At 42.6% G+C, this 23,495-nt stretch overlaps 1 protein-coding gene across 2 annotated transcripts in view; it reads right to left on the reverse strand.

The window, feature by feature from the left end:
* Window positions 1-23,495, reverse strand: part of ZNF496 (zinc finger protein 496) — a 38,715-nt gene that overhangs the window by 2,768 nt on the left and 12,452 nt on the right. Inside the window, exons 7-9 of one of the 2 annotated variants that reach the window (XM_068536621.1) lie at window positions 7,492-7,603; window positions 6,839-6,946; window positions 5,626-5,739 (exon numbers count right to left, since the gene is read on the reverse strand). In XM_068536621.1, the coding sequence (XP_068392722.1) occupies window positions 5,626-5,739; window positions 6,839-6,946; window positions 7,492-7,603 (334 nt within the window). Of the gene's footprint in view, window positions 1-5,625; window positions 5,740-6,838; window positions 6,947-7,491; window positions 7,625-23,495 lie in introns of both variants that reach the window. The other variant, XM_068536620.1, reaches the window with a different exon arrangement.

Consider the following 23,495-nt stretch of genomic DNA (forward strand, 5'->3'; position numbering starts at 1 on the left):
GAGCCCTGCTGTGATGTCAGGGCTGTTCAATGGTCCCAGACTGCCCAAGATCATCTCTCCCTCTCAGTGTCGTATCAGAGGCCCAGCAACAGCCACTAGTGGTGACGCGTAGAGATGTCCTGGACTTCATAAACTGACTAGAAGAAGCTCGTTCGATGGATCCCAAGCCTGTGATGTTGGAAAGCTGTACCGTGGGGAGGAAGTGGGTGGGCAGTGGGGAGCCCGGTATGAAGTCCGGGCCTGCAGCCCAGAGTCCACTGCGCAGCTCTCCTCAGGACTGTTTCCTCACTTTTGTGAAATGTGGGGCTCAGGTCTAAAACAGGTGTGGGGGGCAGTGGTGCCAGGCCCTTCAAGATATTAGTAGGAATATGGTTATTCTCGACTTAATTGCTGGAGAGAGGAGAGTTCTGGCAGCTCAGGGAAAGTGAGAGCAGGTGAAACCGGACAGAGCATAGCAGGAAGACCCAAAGCCACAGAGAGCAGGAGAGACGATGGGAGGGGCAGAGTCCATGGGGGTATCTGTCCATACATCACAAGACAAGTGTGAGGGGGACTGGGTAGAACGTGAGACTGGGGAGTGGGAAGGGAAGACTTGAAGATTTGGAAAATTTTCAGCCTACCTATACTGCAAAAAATGAGAAAGTATATTCTGGGGAGAACACCAAGGGTGTGGCAGGACAACCTTGGATCCAATCAACCTCTCAGAAGCCAGGAATGGAGATGAGATAATCCAGGAATGGTCTGTAGAGGACCCTCTTGTCTGACTGTCTGAACTACTGTAAATTGCATGGGAGGCCAACAGTGTTTCTAAGAACGTTATATGAGCCGAAACACTGCCATCTTGGAATAAAAAGGAAGGAGACAGGATGAACTGAAGGAAGGCTCTCAGAACTTCTAGAACAAACTAATAGAGCTATCTGGCAAACATGCATCAACCTTGAAGGAAAAGGAAGACCAGCCCCAAAGGCAGTTCAGAGGTTGACAGGACTGCCACTGCATCCACAGGCCCAGAGTGTGGACACAGCACTGAGCCAAAGATGAATCTCAAGCCCTAAAATCTAACGGAATTTACCCTGCTAGGATTCAGACTTGCTTGGGAGCCATCAGCCTTTCTTCTTTTCAGTCTCTCCCTTTTGGAATGAGAGTGTCTACTCTCTGCCTGTCTTACCATTGCATTTTGGAAGCACATAACTTGATGTCTGGATTCACAGGTTCACAGCTGGAAGTGAGTACACCTTGAATTTCACCCAAACCTGATTTAGATTAAATCTTGATGATGCTGGAATACGTTAAGGAATGTTGGGATAGGGTGAATGTATTTTGCATATGAGAAGCATGAATCATGGGGGAACAGAGGGTGAAGTGTTATAGGCTGAACTGCATCCTCTTCCTCTTAAAAATACGTATGTTGAAGTCTTAACCCCTAGCACCTCAGAATGTGACTATATTTGGAGATAAGGTCTTTCAAGAGATAATTAAGTGAGGGCTTCCCTGGTGGCACAGTGGTTAAGAATCTGCCTGCCAACGCGGGGGACATGGGATCTAGCCCTGGTCCGGGAAGATCCCACATGCCGCGCGAGCAACTAAGCCCGTGCGTCACAACTACTGAGCCTGCGCTCTAGAGCCTGTGAGCCACAACTACTGAGCTCGCGTGCTGCAACAAAGAGTAGCTCCCGCTCTCAGCAAATAGAGAAAACCCGCACGCAGCAGCGAAGACCCAATGCAGCCAAATATTAAATAAATGAATAAATAATTTTTTTAAAAAAAGAGGTAATTAAGTTAAAATGAAGTCAACAGGGCAGGACCTAATCCAACAGGTATCCTTATAAGAAGAGGAGGTCAGGACACAGACATGCAGAGAGATGAGCACGTGGAAACACAGGGAGAAGACAGCTGTCTACAAGCCAAGAAGAGAGGCCTCAGGAGAAACCTACTCTACTGAAACCTTGATCTCAATCTTCTAAGCTGCCAGAATGTTGAGAAAATCAATTTCTGTTGTTCGAGCCTCCCAGTCTGTGGTACTTTATTACAGCTGTCCTAGGAGACTAATACAGTGCATATAGGATGACATCCCCTTAAATCAGATGAAGTGACCAAAAATAGATGCATAGTTTCTAAAAAGGAGGAAATAAATCAACAATAGTGTTGTGTGCCATTGACACAACAGTGTAACGAATTCCTAGCAGATGAGATGAAACTCATAGATGTGTTGCCCAAAACACCACAGAGAAAGAGTGTTTCAACACCAGGGATGTCTCAGCTCAGCACTGATGGGCGCAAGGGGTGCGGGGGGTGGAGAGGAGGGGAGAGGGAGGCTGAAATGGCTGTTAGGATGATGGTAGAGAAAACAGGGAAGTTATTGGTGTAAGTGCTTTTACATGTATTAAATCATTTAATCCTCAACAATAGTAACTCCACAAGGTAGCTATGACTATTATCTCTGTCTTACAGGAGAAAAATTTAAAACCGAGAGATAAAGTAGAACCAAGGTTCAGGGGAACTGATCTCCACTGGGGTTAGGGGGGGGTGGTTGCTGCATACCAAAGCCTCTGGCTATGATGTTCCATGGCCAGGGAACAACCAGGATGCTGTGTGTTTTCAGGGGGAAAAAGCCCATGACCAGGTGGATGGCTAACTCCTCAAGAAGGGCAATCTGTGGCCTGGGAAAGAATCATTCCCTGTCAGCTGGGGGTGCTAAGGAGAGAAGCAGGGAGGACAGGAAGCTAGATTTTAAAAAATAAACAAATAAAGGCATTATAACTAATATATTCTTATAATGTTAGGATGGGGAGGCTTTCTTCAGCAAGACACAAAATCAAAAAAGAGATGAATAACTGCATTTACATATTAAAAATGTTTTTAGAAAACCATTTATGTCCTAAAAGACACATAAACAAAGTTAAAAAACAGGAGGAATTATGTACAAATACTAAGAGGCAACAGATTGAGACCCACACTTTTGAGTTTCTACTAATTCATGGAAAAGGCAAGTGAATGTGGAATTAAGAGCATGGGTCTGGAGCCCTGTATCGTGGGTTCAGATCTTCAGTCTGATACTCACAGCCTGTGAGTGCCAGATGCTGCCTGGGCAAGAGACTTCAGCTTGGGGGTCCCAGCGGCAGAATGGAGACATCATAGTACCTGTTATGGGCCAAGAGTTTGTGTCCCCCCCCCCCCCCCCAGAATTTGTATGTCGAAGCACTAACTCCCAATGTGATGGTATGGGAGGTGGGGTCTTTGGAAGGTAATTAGGTTTATATGAGATCTTGAAGGCGGGACCTTTGTGATGGGATTAGTACCTTTATATGGAGAGGAAGAGACAAGAGCTCTGTCTCCATGAGCATGCACCAAGGAAAGGTCATACAAGCACATAGGATAGGGAGAAGGCAGTCAACTACAACCCAGGAAGAGAGCCCTCACCATACAATGAATCTGCTGTTGACTTGATCTCAGACTTCTCAATTTCCAGAACTGTGAGAAATAAACTTCTATTGTTTAATAGAAAATACCTCTATGGTATTTTGCTATAGTAGCCTGTGCTGGCTGAGACGGTATCTATCTCAGAAGGTGAAGTAAGGATATAATGCACAAATCATGCAAAGACCTTACACTGGTGCAGTGCTTTGGACATAAAGACATAGAGCTTACCAAATGTGAAGGGAGAAGGGGCAAAAAAGAAAAAAAGGACTAAAGAATATTAACTAGGCAATTCACAGAGAAAACACAATAAACAAGAAAAGATATTCTGGGCTTCCTGGTGGCGCAGTGGTTAAGAATCCACCTGCCAATGCAGGGGACATGGGTTCGAGCCCTCCGGGAAGATCGCACATGCCACGGAGCAACTAAGCCCGTGAGCCACAACTACTGAGCCCGTGTGCCACAACTACTGAAGCCCGTGCGCCTAGAGCCCGTGCTCTGCAACAAGAGAAGCCACTGCAGTGAAAAGCCCGCACACCAAAATGAAGAGTGGCCCCCGCTCGCCTCAACTAGAGAAAGCCCGCACGCAGCAACGAAGACCCAACGCAGTCCCCCCCTCCAAAAAAAAAGAATAAATAAAATAAATAAATTAAAAAAAAGATATTCCATTGCAGTGGCAGCATTATAATGTGCTGGTTGGACTGACACAAATGGAACCGGTTGGGAGGATCCCTCATGAGCGTGGATGGGGGGGATGTGGACCCTTCACCTGCTGTCAGAAGTGTGGGAAAGGCTACCAAAATAAAAACGGTGCCTATTCTTTGCAATCTATCGTCTCTCACTGATCTCAGATAGCAACCCTTAGCTTCTTGCCATTTCAAAATATGTTCTGTGTCAGAGCCCAGCAAAGGGAGAGTGGAGCTAAAAAACTCCCCTGGGGATTAATGACTATCCACATTCTGTAAGGATGCTGCCTTACATATATGCTGCTCCTGAGACATGCTGTGGGCAGGAAGAAGCTGAGAGGATTCAAACTGTATCTCGAGCATCAAGCTTTTCATCAGGCAGCACTGAGAATGGGCTACACGTGAATAATCATCCTCAGCATACAGAAGCAAGCTCCTTAGAAAACCAGGGGTGAGCACCCAAGCCTGTGGGGAGGGAGTACTGTCCATCTAGATCTACTGTAGATTTACATAAACATAAAATCCCTTTTGTCTGCATAGGATACGGGGCGAACACAAACGGTCGTGAACCCTGCATGGTGGTAGGTGGAAATACCAAAATATCATGCAAATCTTGCCTCCAAAAGGCATCACAGATTGTGCATGAGTCAGTCTTCATAGCTGCAAAAAGTCCTCCATGACACAGTGGGTTTAAGTAAGGACCGGAGAAGTGGGTGTGATATTTGGAAGAATGGCTGAACACTGAGGACATTAAACATGGCGGGATTTTAGTCTTCGCCTCTGGAGGTGGCAACTTTTACCAGCATTACTCGGAGTCTAAATGCTGCTGAGAGCAGTTGGAGCACATTCTCTAGAGGTCCCCCTTTCAGCATTCTGCAAACCTGTTCTTTAATTCCAACACTTTGTCCAGGGAGTCTGGTCTTCCTTGCTCAGGGAAGAAATACACAAACTAGGTGGTCAACGGCACTACATCAGCACCCTGACTCAACCCACAAGAGAAAGGAAAGGAGGGGAGGGTCTCAGGTTGCGAGTGAGCTGGAAGAGAACCTAGCAAAACAAAACTAGGGCAGGCAGTTGGCAAGGAACCGTCAGCAGGAATTTCAGAAAGTTCAGTTCCTGAACCTACCACCAGCACAAATGTATACACATACACAACACGCATGCACACACACACACACCATGCACGCATACATACAGACATTATACACACATGCACACACCACACACATACCATGTACATAAATACCACACACACGCGTATGCCCACACACATGCAGACATGCTCACATGCATACCATACAATGCCACATACCATACACACCACACATGTACGCTCACACACGCAACACACCAGACACACTATACATACATCACACATGCCATCACCACATGCCATATCACAGCCCCACGCTACCTGCACACACAGCTCACATACACACCATATACACACATATGCACACTCAAGCCACACATCACACATCCAGGGGCACACTCCTCCACACCCTCTCAGGCATTCCTTTACCTGGGCAGGTGCTTTGAGGGAGCACTGTCTGCTGGCAGATTTGGAACTCTGGCACCTGCGGCTCATCCCGTTTTCTTCTTTCTTCTGTCTGGAATGGCTGGAGACTTGGAAAGTCTTTCCAGAGAAGAAAATGAAAACATTGATTTTCCCTGCAGCTGCAGCACCACCTGGGGGGGCTGCATCTTAACAGATGCCAGGCTGTGATCCAAGAGTAGGCCTAGGCTCCCTCTCAGGGCAGCCACTCAGTAAATGTCTGTTGAGCAAATGAATCTGCAGGCAAAATGGGCCAACACCACGAACGTGGGTTTTGAAGCTAGATAGAAGGAATGTGGATCCTGGTTCTGCCCCTTCCACTTGACTGTGGACAAGTAACTGCCATCCCTGCTGTCATTTCCATTTTCTGTGGTGGGATTTCCAGTACTCCACGCAGACGCTGCATAAATGCAGCCTGGACAGGGCCTGCTGGGGTAGAGATGGGATGGGAAGCTAGCCACACCAGAGGCCCTGGATGCTTGTTCCAGGTGGGGATAATGAGTGAAATACAGATCTGCTCTGTGCCAGCTTTAGGTCCCAAAGGGGAAGGGATCAAGGGCCTGCTGACGACACCGTACAGGACTTTTTCCCCTGAAGGAGCAGACATCTTGAGGCATTACAGCACAGTGGTTACAAACACAAGCTCTGGTGACACAGAAGGCTGGGGGTGGGGAGGAGGCTGGGAAATGGTGCTGCTGAACTGTGTCATGTCAACCAAGCCCCAGCACCACCCCCTGCCTCACTCTCCTCACACTACCTGCAGTATGTGTCTGGAAGGAGCAGACAGGTGAAGCGGCCAGAGGCACTGTGCCCAGTGCCCGGCCAAGAGGTGGCACACCCTCCTCCTCCCCTACCTGACCTCTGGAGAGCATCTGACCTCACTGGTAGAGGGGCCACTGGGTTGTCAGCACAAGCCAGGTGTCACTTATAGCAGAGGAGAAAGATATTCCTATTACATCCTAGTTCCTGGTTGATGAAGTGCAATCCCCACACCTGGCAAAATTAAAATCCCCATATTCTTTCTGTAAGGAATGAGGGACGAGGCAAGACTTGTCCTACCAAGACATGGTCCAGTGGTGACAGAGGGCTGCAGAAAATTGGCAGAGGGAGCAGGTCTGCCTCTGGCTGGCAGCGGCCTTCCATCCCGCTCTATTCTCCAAGTTCTGGTATTATTACTCACCTGAGTAGGAGACCTGGGACACATCCTTCCCCTGGAGGTCCTGCAACTCTGGAACACGGGGCTCATTCTCCTCTCCTTGGGAGAGATCCAGCTGGGCAGCTGGGTCATCTATTCACAGAAAAGGGAAGGATACACATTCATCAGTGGTCTGCTCCCACAGGAAACCAGGGTGGGAGGAGAGAGAAGCTGCCTGTCCCAGGCAACTCTGGGACAGGTAGAGAAGAGAGAAGTTGGAGGGACACACAATGGGCCATGACACCAACAGGAGCCACACAGGGCCACAGAGAAGTGGAAAAACCAGAGCAAGCAGGGAGAGGGCGGGGGAGGGAGGACACTAAAGGGGAAGCTGTGGGCCTGGGGCAACTCTTTCAGGCCTATCAGTTAGAAAAACAGCAATGAAGAGATCCGTAGGACAAGAAAGATAGAAGAAAAGCAAATGCAAGGGATACAAGTTATATTTGGTTTTGTATGCAAAACAGCCAGCTAACAAGCCTAACTTACGTGTCACAGCAGCAGGCAATGGTCAATCTGCAAAGTGGCCTTGGGGCCACTGTGTACAGGTGACCTCCCATCAGGGTTTAGGGGTGAACAGTGAGATCAGATGTGGGTCCCCTAGATCCCTGGTCTCAGGAGACAGGAGAGTTAAGTCTTACTTGGAGGCAGTGAGACTCCGCAGTCCTCCCCAATGATGAACTCTCCGTAGAAGCCAGTCTGGGCAGGGTCTAGAAGGGACCAGTCCTCTTCTGAGAAGCAGAAGATCATATCCTTGAAAGAAGAAACCCGGTTCTGAAACCACAGGAGAACAGGGACACCTGAATCCAGGGACAAGCTAGGGGAGGGATGCTACAAACAAGTGGGAAGGAAGACGGGGTTGAGGCAGAGCCCCCAGCAACACGTGCAGATGCGAGAAAGAAAAAGCAGACAGGCTGCTCCGGAGCTCACACTGATTCCCTAGTTCTAGCCTGAGATCCACCTTGGATGCATCTGGTTTGGCAGAATCCAAACAGTAGATGCCTCACGGGGTGGCCAAGGATGTACAGAACAGGCCTTCCTACACAGTGCTGGGGAGGCTGCAACCCACAACTCCCAGGCAGGCAAATGTCCACCAGATTCCCCACGTGTTCACCGTTTGATGCAGAGATTCCATCTCTATAGTTTATTTTGCACATGTGCAGCATGAGGTCTGTATGAGCTCCTTCGCTGCAGCACTGATGATAATAGATAATAGTTAAAGCTGAAAACAAGGTCTATGCTCATCAACAAAGAACTGTTTAAGTAAGCTACAGGACATCCTACAAGGCCTGATCACACCCCCGTTAGAAAGAATAAGGGCTTCTCTGTACCGCGTAGGAAGCCCTCCAAGGTGTACTGTTACATGAAAAAGGCACCCGCGCAGAGGTTGTCTAGATTGTCCCTGTGTGCCCAGCACCTAAAAGTCTTGACCGTCGCTGCTTCTGCAAAAGGTGCTAGGACCCCCAGGGTTATGTGCAGGAGGGAGACTTTTCTTACACTTTGTGTTATAAACCATGAGAATGTGTCAAAAATTAATTTTAATTTCTGAAAGGATGGCATATCCACATAATACCGGGAGTCCATAAAAATAAAGAAGTCATTTACAAAATGGAAATGTAATTCTTAGCCAGTTAGAGCATGAAGCTAGGTTCTCAAATTTCCTCTAAATACTAATATGACAATTGACGGTAAATGTAAATGTCATTGAAAAATTATTTGCTTTGTTTTTAATAATCTGGAACCTTGATCATTTGATAGAATATTTGGGAGAAGTAAAATGTGAAAGATGAACAACTACTGGTCTAGTTGACATTTCTGTTTGTACCTTCTAATCCCAGAAGAACAGAAATACATACATGTATTATTTCTGCTAACCATGTCATTATATATTGGCTTAACAAGCACATGTTTTCTGCAAAGTGTTTCAATCACAAAGCATTTAAAATAAAATTCCATTTGGGTTTTTTTTTTTTTTAAAAAAAGCCCTTTATACAGTTAATTGAAAAGGACTTCAAAATAAAATTTGGGGGTAAAAATGCAACCCACAGTACTTCTGTATAATATACTAACATCTGTTTTGTTTTTTTTTTTTTAAAAAGAAGAAGAATTCACAATATTTTAAACACATGTCCTTGCATCTAAATCTCTGGAATATTACCAGTTACTGCCATACGGTTGCCCGGGGGCCAGGTGCCAGGTGCGGGGGTTGGTGGGTAGACGGATGGGCGGGGACCTGGGTAAGGAGAATTTTCAATGCATCTCCTCTGGTACCTCTGGACCCTTCCTCCCCCACATACGCGCTTTTTAATTTTTAAAATTAAACCTAGAGAGTAATACAATGAACATGAAGGATACACCACTGTTCAACTAGAGTCAATAAATGAACGTTTGGCCCCTTTGTCACATTTCCCCCTCTCACATATATGGTGATTGGGTATGTTCACTTGTTCTCCTGGATCCCTGGGGAGTTGCAGGTACCACAGGTCGTTACCAACATGTGACAGAGTGTATCTCCTAAGAAAGATGTTACTCTCCTGCATCAGCACAATTCTTTTAGCACAGTGGCTCTCAACAAAGCGGATTGATTCTGCACCCAGAGGATATCGGGCAACGTCTGGAGGCATTTTTGTCAGCACTGAGGGGTGGGCACTACTGGCATCGAGCGGGTGGAGGCCAAGGATGCTGCTCAACACACCCTTTGGCCCAACTCGACAAAGAACTATCCAGCCACATGTCAACAGAGCCATGGTCAAGAAACTGCTCTACAAGGCAAAGAATATACTAGTCAATTTTCACTGCAAAGGAAAGGAGCTGTTACAGTGGAGGATTACTGGACTGAATGTCAATATTATGACATAGTCTGAGTGTCTTTCGTGTTTGGTAATTGCAATCATTGTTGCTTTTGTTGTGGTCATCCATTTACAATGCTTGGTGTCAGTTTATTTATCGCTTGTAAAAATAAAATACAGTGTGTGTGTGTAAAAATAAAAAAAAAATAACAGTACTGCTAACTGATAATAATAGTACTGCTAACAATAGATAGATAGTATTATTGTGAGGGCTAAGAGATAATGTATGTTGAATGCCCAACACAATACCTGGCACAGAACAGATTTCAATAAATGTTTCTTAAATGAATAAATAAATGAATATATGAAAAAAATAAAAAAAAATAAACTGCTCTACAACAGAGAAATTTAATATTGGTTCAGTAATATCACCTAGTGTCTTCTGAATTATGAAATAGCATTACCCTTTCAAGGAAAAATATTTTGAAGAGTTTCACGGGTGACTGTGACAAGAGCTCAAGATTGGGAATTGCTGGGTTAAAGCTTTCTAATGGGCCCCTAGAAATCTTGCTAAACATACACTGCCTTAAAATGTCAGTCATCTGGGATATAAAAAAATTCAACAGTCTTATGTTTATGTTACCACAGGCATATGTTTACTTATTTATACTTTTTTTTGCCCAAGTCCATTCGATCAGGAAAGATAAAAAGTGTGATACTCCCCTGGGTACTTAGGGATGTAGGAAAACAGGCCTTTATACACGGTTGGAAATAACCGCACATTTCTGAACAATATTTGGGAGAATGTAGCAGAAGTATACACTGTGATCCAGTAATTCTATTTCTAGGAAATGTTCCTAAGGAAATCATTAGAGATGTATGCAAAAATGTGTGTAAAGAACGTAGGACACAATGCTTTGCAGAATCATATGTGAGGTTTCTTTTTGTCTTTATGCTTTTCTCTAGTGTCTGAAGACCTACCTAAGCATGTATCATTTATATTTTAATATTATTAAAAACTGGGGAATTCCCTGGTGGTCCAGTGGTTAGGACCTCAGCGCTTTCACTGCGGTGGCCCAGAGTCAATTCCTGGTCGGGGAACTAAGATCCTGCAAGCTGAGTGGTACGGCCAAAAAAACAACAAAAAAAACCTGAAATAAAATACCCATGTACCCACTACTAAGATGTATAAACTATTAATAGGTAACAGTCTTTGCTTCAGGTTTTCTTTGGAACGGTGTGGTGGGATTATGGTCTCCTCTGAGCTTCTCCTGATCCCAGTTCCACCCCTAGACCTTCCTAGAGGGAAGCTGCACTCTGGATTTGGTGTTTAATATTCTATGCATGGCTTTTAAACTCCCACTACATCTGAATATAGCCTGAAATGACAGCACTGTTTTGTAAGTATTTAAATGTTAAACTTGCCTTATATGCACCATTCTAGTTAAGACTTATTCACGTTGATATACGTAGGTCTAGTTCATTGACTTTAATGTATACAATTTCATAGAATTATTCTTCTGTCATAATGTTTAGGTCTTTCCCAGCTCAGTGAACTCTCCCTCTGTCACCCCATCCATGTGTAAGAGTGTCTCCAGAGTAGATGTATAGAGGGAACATTGGGAACATACATCTTGACTGACATTAAGTATTTCCAAATCTTTCTTCAAGTGGAGTACCTAAAGTACACTCCCACTGGCAATCCATTGGCACGCCTATTTCCAAACACCTTTGCCAACAACACTGGGTACTGTCAAATATCTAAGGTTCTAGCAACACTGTGGGTATGAAGCAATCACAGCAGTGTAACTCCCTTTACCTTGATGAACATCTCTTCATGAATTTATTGGCCAGTTGGGTTTTGTCTTCTTTAAGATGCTCGCTTATTTTCTTTGCCTATTTTTCTATTTTCTAAATGAGTTGCCCTTCCTATTTTTTTTTAAACCAGCTTGTTATCAACTGTGGATATACTTCACTATCGTAAAAGAAAAGATAACACTATTTCAATTGAAAAAAAATCTAAGTGTTTCAATCACTTTATGGTGATATGAGTAATTAGTAATATTAATGACATATAAAGAACTGCAAGAAAATGTTTAACAAATTAGTAAGGTGACCATTTTAGAAAAGAGCTTCAAAATCAGAAATGCGGCTTTGGAACAAAAACAGGCCAACATAGAAGAGAAGAAAAAGTCCAGAAACAAAACTTGGTATACCTAAAACTTTAATCTACAAGAAAAAACACAACCCTAATCAATGGGGAAAAAGAAAGATGACTTTCATCTGATGTGCCTGATACAGTTGGCTAATTACTTAGAAATAAAACTAGATTCTGATCCTTGATCATAAAGAACATAAAAATAAAAAATTTGAAGCCTCCCCACCCCCACAAAGGCTTTCAGGCACTAAAAATAGAGAGGCCATATGAAGAAGTAATTGGCAGATACTCCACATAAAAATTACAAATATCCATAGTAATGAAAAAGCATGAATGAAGTTAAAAGACAAATGACAAACTGGGAATAAAGGCACACCATTTATGAAAGGCAAAGAGTACTTAAAATATATGGAGCCCTTACAACACAATTGGAAAAGCTTTCCATCCCAATAAAAAAAGGTGAGGGAACCAAGAAAGTAAATATTTTAAAACATATGAAAAAAAGTTAACCTTTACTAGTACATGAAAAAAATGTATATAAAATACTATTATCAATCTTCACTTTGGGGACTTCCCTGGTGGTGCAGTGGTTGAGAATCCGCCTGCCAATGCAGGGGACATGGGTTCTAGCCCTGGTCTAGGAAGATCCCACATGCCGCGGAGCAACTAAGCCCGTGCGCCACAACTACTGAGCCTGCGCTCTAGAACCCGTGAGCCACAACCACTGAGCCCACGCACTCTAGGGCCCATGCTCAGCAACAAAGAGAAGCCACTGCAATGAGAAGCCCGTGCACCACAACAAAGAGTAGCCCCCACTCGCCACAACTAGAGAAAGCCTGTGCACAGCAATGAAGACCCAACGCAGCCAAAAATAAATTTATAAAAAGAAAAAAAAATCTTCACTTTGATAAAGTTTCAAAAAGAAAGGTGATGAATTTCACCCGAGCCTAGAGGCCAAAATTCTTACAATCCAATCATAGAAATCCTCTGGAATCTTCAAAAAAGCTTCTATACTAGTAAGTAAAATTAACAAGGTTGCTGCTGGTTAGAAGGTCAATATACAAAAATCAGTTGTATTTCTATATATGAACAAGCGAAAGATGAAATATTAAAAAACCATACCACTTACAATAGCATCAAAAGTCATGAAATTCTTAAGGAAAATGTTTACCAAATATGTACCCCATCCAAACACTGAAGAACTAAGTAAATGGAAGGATTTAACATGTTCCTAGATGGGAAGACTTCAAAATGTTAAGATGTCAATTTGCCCCACAATGATCTATAAATTCAGTTCAATTCCACTAAAAACTCCAGGAGACTTTATTTATTTATTTTTAATTGATGTGTTGATTCTAAAATTTATAAGGACATACAAAGCACTTAAGAGTAGCCAAAAGAACTTTGAAAAACAAAAGTCAAATTGGAGGACTCACTACCAATTGCAAAACTAAGTATAAAGTTATAGAGTTCTTGGCATAAAGGATCAAAACATAAATCAGGGTACCAGGTAGAGCCCAGACGTCCAGACATATGTGGACAACCATTTTTTGACAAAGGTGCCAAGGCAATTCAATGGGAGAAAGGGAAATCTTTTCAGTGATTGGTGATAAACAACTAAATATCAACATTAAAAAACAAAAACAAAAACCCTACACCTCATACCATACACAAAATATAATTTTAAAAGGAACCAAAGGGGTGCAGTGGTTAAGAATCCGCCTACCAATGCAGGGGACACGGGTTCAATCCCTGGTCAGGGAAGATCCCACATGCCGCGGAGCAACTAAGCCCGCGCACCTAGAGCCCGTGCTCCACAACAGGAGAAGCCACAACTCGCTGTAACTAGAGAAAGCCCATGCACAGCAACGAAGACCCAACGCAGCCAAAAAAAAAAAAAAAAAAAAGAAACAAAGGGACTTTCCTGGCGGTCCAGTGGTTAAGACCCCGTGCTTCCACTGCAGGGGCTCGGGTTTGATACCTGGTTGCAGAACAAAGGTCCCACGTGCTACGCTGCACAACCGAAAAAACAAAAAAGAACCAAAGACCTAAATGTAAAACCTAGAACTATAAAACACACAGTAGGAAAATCTTTGTGGCCTTGGGGTAGACAAAGATTTGTTAGACAGGACACAAAAAGCATTAAATGATAAAAGAAAAAATTGATAAATTCAATCTCATTAAAATTGAAGATATCCAATCTTCAAAAGACATCATTAAAACAATGAAAAGGCAAGCTGTAGACTGCTAGAAAATATTCCTAATACATATATCTGACAAAGGACTTTATCCAGAATATATATGTTTTAAAAAGTTCTTAAAACACAATAAGATAAGCAACCCAAAAAGCAGGGACAATGTTGGACACCTCACAAAAGATGTAGAAATGATCCACAAGCACATGAAGACACCCAACTTCATTAGTCAACAGAGAAATGCAAATCAAAACCATATTGAGATATCCACCTCAATAGCCAAAATATGTTTTTTAAAATAACAATGCCAGGATATGGTGAAGATGTGTAAAAACTGAAACTTTCATTCATTGCAGGTAGGAGTCTCAGTGGTTAAATCATTATAGAAAACAGCCAATTCTCCTGTAATTAATTATATACACTTCCCCATGACAATTTCACTCCTAGGTAATTGCCCAAGAGAAAGGAAAACATACATCCACAAAAAGACTTGTATATGAATGCTCACACAAGCTTCATTCATAACAGCCAAAAGTGGAAGTGACCCAAATATTCACCAACAGGTCAATGGATAAACCAACTGTGTGTGTGTGTGTGTGTGTGTGTGTGTGTGTGTGTTTTGGCCGCACTGCGTGACTTACGGGATTTTAGTTCCCCAACCAGGGATTGAAGCCAGCCCTCGGCAGTGAGAGCATGGGGCCCTAACCACTGGACCACCAGGCAATTGCCCTGGATAAACCAACTGTGACGTAGTTATACAATGGAATATTATTCAGCAATAAAAAGGGACAAACTACTGATACTGGGCTGAGTAAGAGCAGCCTGACACCAAGGACCACATACTATACGATCCCACTTATGTAAAATTTTAAAACAAGAACAAATCTATTGTGACAAAAAGGAGATCAGTGCTGACCTGGGCAGGAGAGCACAGCTTTATTGAAAAAGGGCACAAGGGAACTTCTGGGGTGACGGAGATGTTTTGTATCTTGACTGGATAATGGTTACATGTGTAGACACTTGTCAAAAACTCTCTAAACTTTGCACTTAAAATAGGTATATGCAAATTATAGCTCAAAAAACAGATTAAAAAAAGTAAAAATATAGAGACCATTTTCGGTCATCATTATGGTGAAGATTAAAAAAATGTTAATATAAAAAATAAACAAATATGGAACTATTATACATAACTTATATATGTATATATGTCATATTAAAATACCACCTGAGAGGGACTTCCCTGGTGGCACGGTGGTTAAGAATCCGCCTACCCATGCAGGGGACACGGATTCGAGCCCTGGTCTGGGAAGATCCCACATGCCGCGGAACAACTAAGCCCATGTGCCACAACTACTGAGCCCGTGAGCCACAACTACTGAGCCCATGTGCCACAACTACTGAAGCCCGTGTGCCTAGAGCCCATGCTCCTCAACAAGAGAAGCCACTGCAATGAGAAGCCCACACACCGCAACGAAGAGTAGCCCCCGCTCACTGCAACTAGAGAATGCCCTTGTGGAGCAATGAAGACCCAACGCAGCCAGAAATAAATAAATAAATTTATTTAAAAAAAAAAAAAACAAAAAAACCCCCACCTGAGACCCTTACCCCAGAGATCAGAGCTGACACGACCCATATGGGGAACACCATTTCAGTGCCCTCAACACGCCACATGGGGAAAGACAACCCAGCCTGGCACCCCCGCCAAAACGTTTAACCTGAATCTCATCGTGAGTTAGAACCTATCTGAGCAGAGTCTGCCACTACAACTAGTCTTCACTCTTCAGAACTACTGATGCTGTGACAAACATTGAAATTCCAAGGAGAAAATGTTGGACATAGGACAACTAATAACTGGGAAGCATGATGCTCTATGATTATTATTTTAATGTTGAATTTCCAGAATGTAGTAACTGTATTATGGTTATGTAAGCAACTGCCCCTGCTTTTAGGAAATATGCCCCCTCGGCATGAACAAAGAGAAAAAAGGGGAAGAATGTCTGCATATAACTCCCTAAAGATTCAGGAAAAAAAAAAATGGGGGGGGGGGCGTTGGGGCTGAGACCGAGACAGAGTAAGAGAGAGAAAGGGAGGAGGGAGAGGGAGAGAGATAGTGACAGAGAATGGGGGAATTAAAGTGAAGAGTATTTGCAAGTCTTTTCTATTCTGGCAGTCTTCCCCAAGCTGGATATTAATGCCAAAGCAAAAGTTAAAAATAAAAATAAATATAATATGTTAAAAATTTCTAAAGATGAATCCGTTTGGAACTGGGCTTTTCAAATTTGGATGTACATATCAATCACTCAAGCATCCTGGTAAAAATGCACATTATGCCCCTGCAGGTCTGGGGTGGAGCCTGAGAGCCTACAGTTATCAGCCCTTAAGTGGCTTTACTGCTAGCCAGAGGCCAGTATGCGGGAAGCCTGTCCAAGACAAGTTCCACAGAGTGGAAGACAAGCCTCAGGAAGCCACAGGCTCTCCTCACAAGGGCGTGCAGCAAAGAACTTGATGTTGGTCTTGAAGGGGGTAAGAATACACCACCCCAAAATATGCCACTTTGGCCTAAGGACTGTTTTGAGCTGTAGGCAATGGAGAAACAGAAAGACTGCAGAAGAAATACCCTCCCCCTACTTGCCTAAAGGCAGGGCGTAAATTTTCCTTTGTGAAGGACTCTTCCCCTCCTACCAGGGAGGGCAATGTGACTCTTAATAACCAGACAGAACCCTAGACTCTTCATCAGCCCAGAGACAGCATAACAAATTTAACTAAATAACCTTTATCTTCCATTAGTTTCCACATATAACTACCTTCCCACAATTTACCAGCCCTTGAAGATCAAAATCCTCTTTGTCTTGTCATTTCTCCATAAACGTATTGCCTGTAGTTAAAATGGTATAATTCTCTGGGTCTGACTGCCTTCCAGTTTTCCTTTCATTTCTGTGAGGCATCCCATAGCCATATACAATAAATATTTTTCACCTGTTAATCTTGTCTTTTATCAGTTCAATTTGCAGTTCCCCAGCCACTGAACCTTAGAGAGTAGAAGAAAAAGTTTTTTTCCTCCCTGACAAGCCTCTTAATGAGAAAAAGATGGTAACTGTCACTATTGGTGAAATATGAAAGAAGTCAGTGCTCTAAGACAGCACTGCAGAGGTGTCTGGTTCTGAAGATTCTGAAGAAAAAACTGGCAGTTATGTATTTTTCAAAATAGATATGGATGTTTTTCCCCTGTAAGCCTTGGATAGGTGTCTGTGAATCTACCCCAAACTGCAATAGGAACAAAACACAGTGGGCACAGATGCTCATGGCATCATGTAAGCAAACCCAAGTCCCAGGGCCCGGTAAATGGATCAATGATGCTCCAATCACTGACAATCTGACACAGCCACTTAGCAGGATACCCAGGGAGCTTTTATATCATATGGAGAAATGCTTACATACACACGGGAGACAAAGCATAAAAACAGGACTCAATACAGCATGATCCCAGAAAGGCACAAATAAAACAGCAGAGAAAAGAAGGAAGTTCATCACAACACTCAGAGATCTTCTCAGATAACTGGAAACATGTAATACCCTTTCACTTTCTAAATCTTGCCAATTTTTATGACAAGAACGGGTGGGGGAAATAAATATGTCCATTTAAAATTAAATTTTCAGAGGAGACTTCTGCTGCCTTCTCGAAGATGGAGCAGACATACGTTCCTTTAATTCCCCCCACTAAGAACGACTAAAACCCCAGGAAATTATATATTAAAAAAACACAGCAAACTCTCTCTGAAAGGTGGAGAGAGGAAGGCACACCAGCTAGGGACCTCAGACAACACAGCGAGGAACAACAGAGAGTGGTGAGTACCCTGGTTTTTCTTTCTGCCTCATATATCAAAACTTGAAGCTGAAGGAGCAAGTGACCCCCAAATACCAACAGGCACAGATAAAAATACAACCCTAACAAAAAGCCTGTTCTCTCAGCCACAGGACCAGGAAAGTAGCTAGACAGACAATAACCGCTCTAGTCCAGCCAAGCACCACAAAAAAACATGGCCCCCAACCTCGCTCATGCTAGCAGAGAATGAGTGGGAGCCTAGACTTCCACCCTCACCAGGCTGCAATGAAGTGCCCCAACACCTCCACTGGTGGTCTCAGAGAAGGCCAAGGCCAAGCAGAGAGCTGGGACTTCCATCCCTGCTGACTAATAACAGTCCTTCCCCCACACCACCCCAACACACACTGTATCAGTGGAGACCACATCGGGAGCTGGAACTCCCAGCCCCCCTCAGAAGCCCAAGACATTTTCAAATGAATCAAAAAAAGGTACATTTGTGGACTTCCCTGATGGCACAGTGGTTAGGAATCCACCTGCCAATGCAGGGGACACGGGTTCGATCCTTGGTCCGGGAAGATCCCACATGCCGCGGAGCAACTAAGCCCGTGCGCCACAGCTACTGAGCCTGCGCTCTGGGGCCCGCGTGCCACAACTACTGAAGCCCGAATGCCTAGAGCCTGTGCTCCGCAACAAGAGAAGCCACTGCAATGAGAAGCCCACGCACCACAACGAAGAGTAGCCCCCGCTCGAGGCAACTAGAGAAAACCCGTGCACAGCAATGAAGACCCAATGCAGCCAAAAAAAAAAAAAAAAGGTACATTTGCCACCAGCAGACTTATCCTAGAAGAATGGCTAAAGAAAATTCTCTAAACAGAAAGGAAACAATAAAAGAAGGAACTATGGAACATAAGAAAGGAAGAAAGGAAAAAGTTAAGTCAAAATATGAGCAAAGGCGATAGGCTGTCCTTCTCCCTTTTAAGTTTTCTAAATAAATATTTGATAGTTGAAGCACCAGTTATAACATTGTCTGACATGGTTGTAAATGTCTGACGTGGTTCTAAATGTATGCAGAGAAACTATTTAAATCAATTGTATTATAAAAGGAGGAGGGGGAAGGGATGTAAAGTGTTGTGATAAGTTATGTGTATTTAATACCTAGAGCAACTGAGACAGGAAGGAAGGGGGCAGGGCACAACCATTAAAAAAATTACACAACCATTAAGGAGAACAGGATACCACAAAAACCGGTTAGAACCTACTAGGCCCAAGATGGTGGAAGACTCGACTTCCAGTGGACCTTGAGCCTCATTATATGCTCCTTGTAATACATCAGCATACGCTAAATGACACACTCACAGGCACCATAACAGTTCTGAGGCCAACCATAAAAGGCCAAAATATGGGTGGTGGCGCAATTCCTGGAAATCTCTTTCCCTTCCCCAAAATAACTGGAATAATCCTCCCACTCGTTAGCCTGTGAAATTACCCACCCCATAAAAACTAACCACCCCATATTTCAGTGCTGCCTCCTGCCTTCTGAGAAGGCCTACACTGTCTGCGGAGTGTGTATCTCTCTAAATAAACCGCTTTCACACTACTATGGCTCGCTCTTGAATTCTTCCCTGTGCGAAGCCAAGGACCCTCACTTAGTGGCTGTCCCAGGAACTCCCCCAAGACCTGGGACATGACCATCCTCTCGTGCCCCATTTTTCCTGCAACACAATCACTAAAAAGCTATATTGACAAAGATTCTTCGCTTGACCAGACTTTAGTCAGGCTCCTGAACCTTCCCCTGGGCCCATCTGTGTACTTCCTTGTAAAACTCAATTTCAGCATAAGTCAGTTTAACCAGAACGTCCTGTCTTCCACATCTGATTGGCTTCCTCATCCTAGGTGATGTCTGGTCACCCTGGCCTGTCTGCAGCAAGAATCCTGTTAGGTTGGTCTAGCCAGAATCCCTTCTATCCCTGATGCTTTATCTTAGCAATTTTCCATCCACTGACCCCACCCTGCTCCATGGCTATAAGCTATAAGTTCCCATTTGCCCATGCTGTATTTGGAATTAAGCCCCACCTCTCTCCTCCACTGTAAAATTCCGTTACAGTGGTCCCTATACCTGTTGAGATGGTCCTGAATAAAGTCTGCCTTACCATCTGTAACAAGTGGCATTGAATATTTTTTTTAACAATATAAAGATATACACTTGACAATGCACTAGGCAAACAGAAATGGAATTCTTCGAAATGTTCAAGTAACCCACAGGAAGTCAAGAAAAAGAAAATGAACAAAAAACAGAACAAATAGAAAAAAAACCAGAACAGACTTAAGCCCTAACATGCCAATAATTACATTAAATACAAATGGTCTATGTACATCAGTTAAAACACAGTGATTGGCAGAATGGATTAAAAAACATGACCCAACTATATGCTATCTAAAAGAAGCTCACTTCAAACCTAATGATACAGACAGGTTGGAAGAGAAAGGGTGGAAAATATTTAATATGCAATTATTATTATTTTTTTTAAGTACATATTTTTTAAAATTAATTAATTAATTAATTAATTTTTGGCTGTGTTGGGTCTTCACTTCTGTGTGAGGGCCCTCTCTAGTTGTGGCAAGTGGGGGCCACTCTTCACTGCGGTGCGCGGGCCCCTCACCACCGCGGCCTCTCTTGTTGCGGAGCACAGGCTCCAGATGCGCAGGCTCAGGAGTTGTGGCTCAAGGGCCCAGTCGCTCTGCGGCATGTGATATCTTCCCAGACCAGGGCTCGAACCCGTGTCCCCTGCATTGGCAGGCGGACTCTCAACCACTGTGCCACCAGGGAAGCCCTTTATGCAATTATTAATCAAAAGAAAGAGTAGCTACATTTATACCAGATAAGGTACGTCAGAATAAAGAAAATTATCAGAGACGGGGGACATTATATATAATAATAAAAGGGTCAATCCAACAAAAAGGCATAGCAATCCTAAGTGTGTATGTCTCAAACAAAAGAGCTGCAAAATATGTGAAGCAAAAACTGACAGAACAGAAAAGAGAAATAGACAAATCAGCTACTATAGCTGACAAATCAGCTACTATATAGTTGGAGACTTAGACATCCCTCTCTCAAAAACTAATACAACAATCAACTAGAAAATAAGCAAGGATACAGAAAAACTCAATAGCACCATCAACAAATAGGAGCCAATCAACATTTATAGAACACTTCACTAGACAACAGCAAAATGTCTTCTTATTCAAATGGCCACAGAATATATACCAAGACAGACCATACACTGGGTCATCAAAATCCTGGAAGGAGAGGAGAAACTCCCAACAAATTTGAAGGAGTTGAAATAATACAGTGTGTTCTCTGAAAACAATGGAATTGAACTAGATAGAAATCAATAATAGAAAGGTAACAGGAAAATCTCCAAACCCTTGGAAATTTAACACCACACTTCTAAAGTGTGATGAAGAAGTCTCAAGGGAAATTTAAGAATACACTGAAGTGACTGAAAACAAAAATACATTGTATTATAATCTGTGGGACCCTGTTAAAGCAGTAGGTAGCTAAAGCAGGGAAATTTATAGCACTAAAATGCTTACATCAGAAACGCTTACATTTGAGTCTCAAATCAATTATCTAAGCTCCCACCTCAAGAACCCAGAATAGTAAAACAAACCCAAACATGCTAAATGAAGAAAATAATATGAGAGCAGAAATCAATGAAATTGAAAACAGAAAAATAATAGAGAAAAATCAATGACATAAAAAGCTAGTTCTTTGAAAATATCAATAAAATTTAAAACCTCTGAAATGATTGACAAAGAAAAATAAAGGCACAAATTTTTAATATCAGGAATGAAACAGGGATATCACAGACCCTGCTGATAACAGAAAGGATGATAAAGGAAAACTACAAATCACTCCACACACAAAAATTTAACAACTTAGATGAAATGAAACAATTCTTTGAAAAATACATACTACCACAACTCATCCACTATGAAACAGATAGTATGAATAGCCCTATAACCACTAAGGAAGTTTAATATATAATTAAAATATCACACACAACACACCCCACCCCCAAACCTTCAGGTTCTTATAGTTTCACTAGAGTATCCAACCAAATGTTCAAAGAATGAACACTAATTCTCTACAATCTCTTTTAGAAAACAAGAAGAGGGGACACTTCCCAATTCATCTTCTGAAGCTAGTATTACCCTGAACAAAATTAGGCAAAGACAGTAAAGAAAACAAACAAAACCACTGACAGGTATCTCTCATCAACATAGATATAAAAATCCTTAACAAAATAATAGCTAATAAAATTCAGCAATATATAAATAGAATTTTATACCATGACAAGAAGGCGTTTATTCCAGGGAAGCAAGGCTGGTTCAATATTCAAAAGTCAATCAATATAATCCATAATATTAACAGCCTAAAGAAAATTCACATGATCATATCAACTGAAGTAGAAAAGGTTTTGACAAATTCAACAATCACACATAATAAAAACTCCAGAAAAATAGGAATTAAGAAACTTACTCAACTTGATAATTTATTTAAAATTTACAGCTAACATTATACTTAATTGTGACAGACTGAATGCATTCCCCCTAATATCAGGAACAAGGCAAGGATGGATGTCTGTCCCCGCTGCTGCTTTTCAACATTGTGCTGGGAGTTCTAGCCAGTGGGATGAGGCAAGGAAAGGAAATAAAAGCATAACAACTGGAAAGAAAGAAAGAAAGAAAACTGCCTTTATTTGCAGATGACATGATTGTCTACACAGAAAATCCAGGAACTGTTTAAAATAAAATAAAAACCCAAAACCCTCCTTAAACTGATGTATGAATCCATCAAGGTCACAGAATATAAAATAAACATACAAAAATCAATTGTGTTTCTTATACTATAAATGGATATGTTATCATCAAAATTAAAAATATAATTTATAATTGCTCAAAAAATGAAGTGCCTACGTATAAATCTAACAAAACACACACAAAATTTATATGCTAAGAACTACATAACAGTTATGAAAGAAATCAAAAAAATAAGTAAATGGAGAAGCATTCTGCATTCACAGATTGAAAGATTCAGATGATAAAAATGTCAGTGCTCCCCAAATTGATATACAGGTTTAACAAAATTCCTATCAAAATCTCAGTAAGACCCTTTATAGATATGGACAAGATTATTCTAAAATTCACAGAGAAAGGCAAAGGGACTAAAATAGCTAAAATAATTTCGAGAAAAAAGAAATAAAAAAGGACGGGGCTTCCCTGGTGGCGCAGTGGTTGGGAGTCTGCCTGCCATTGCAGGGGACGCGGGATCGAGCGCTGGTCTGGGAGGATCCCACATGCCGCGGAGCAACTGGGCCCGTGAGCCACAACTGCTGAGCCTGCGCGTCTGGAGCCTGTGCTCCGCAGCAAGAGAGGCCGCAATGGTGAGAGGCCCGCGCACCGCGATGAAGAGTGGCCTCCGCTTGCCGCAATTGGAGAAGGCCCTCGCACAGAAAACGAAGACCCAACACAGCCAAAAATAAATAGTTAAAAAAATAAAAAAATAAACAAAATAAAAAAGGAGGAATCTATCTAATTTCAAGACTTAGTATATAGGTACAATAATCAAAATTATGTACTATTAGTAGAGAGAGAGACAAATAGATCAACGAAACAG

The sequence above is a fragment of the Eschrichtius robustus genome, chromosome 2 (assembly GCF_028021215.1).
Source record: "Eschrichtius robustus isolate mEscRob2 chromosome 2, mEscRob2.pri, whole genome shotgun sequence".
NCBI lineage: Eukaryota > Metazoa > Chordata > Mammalia > Artiodactyla > Eschrichtiidae > Eschrichtius > Eschrichtius robustus.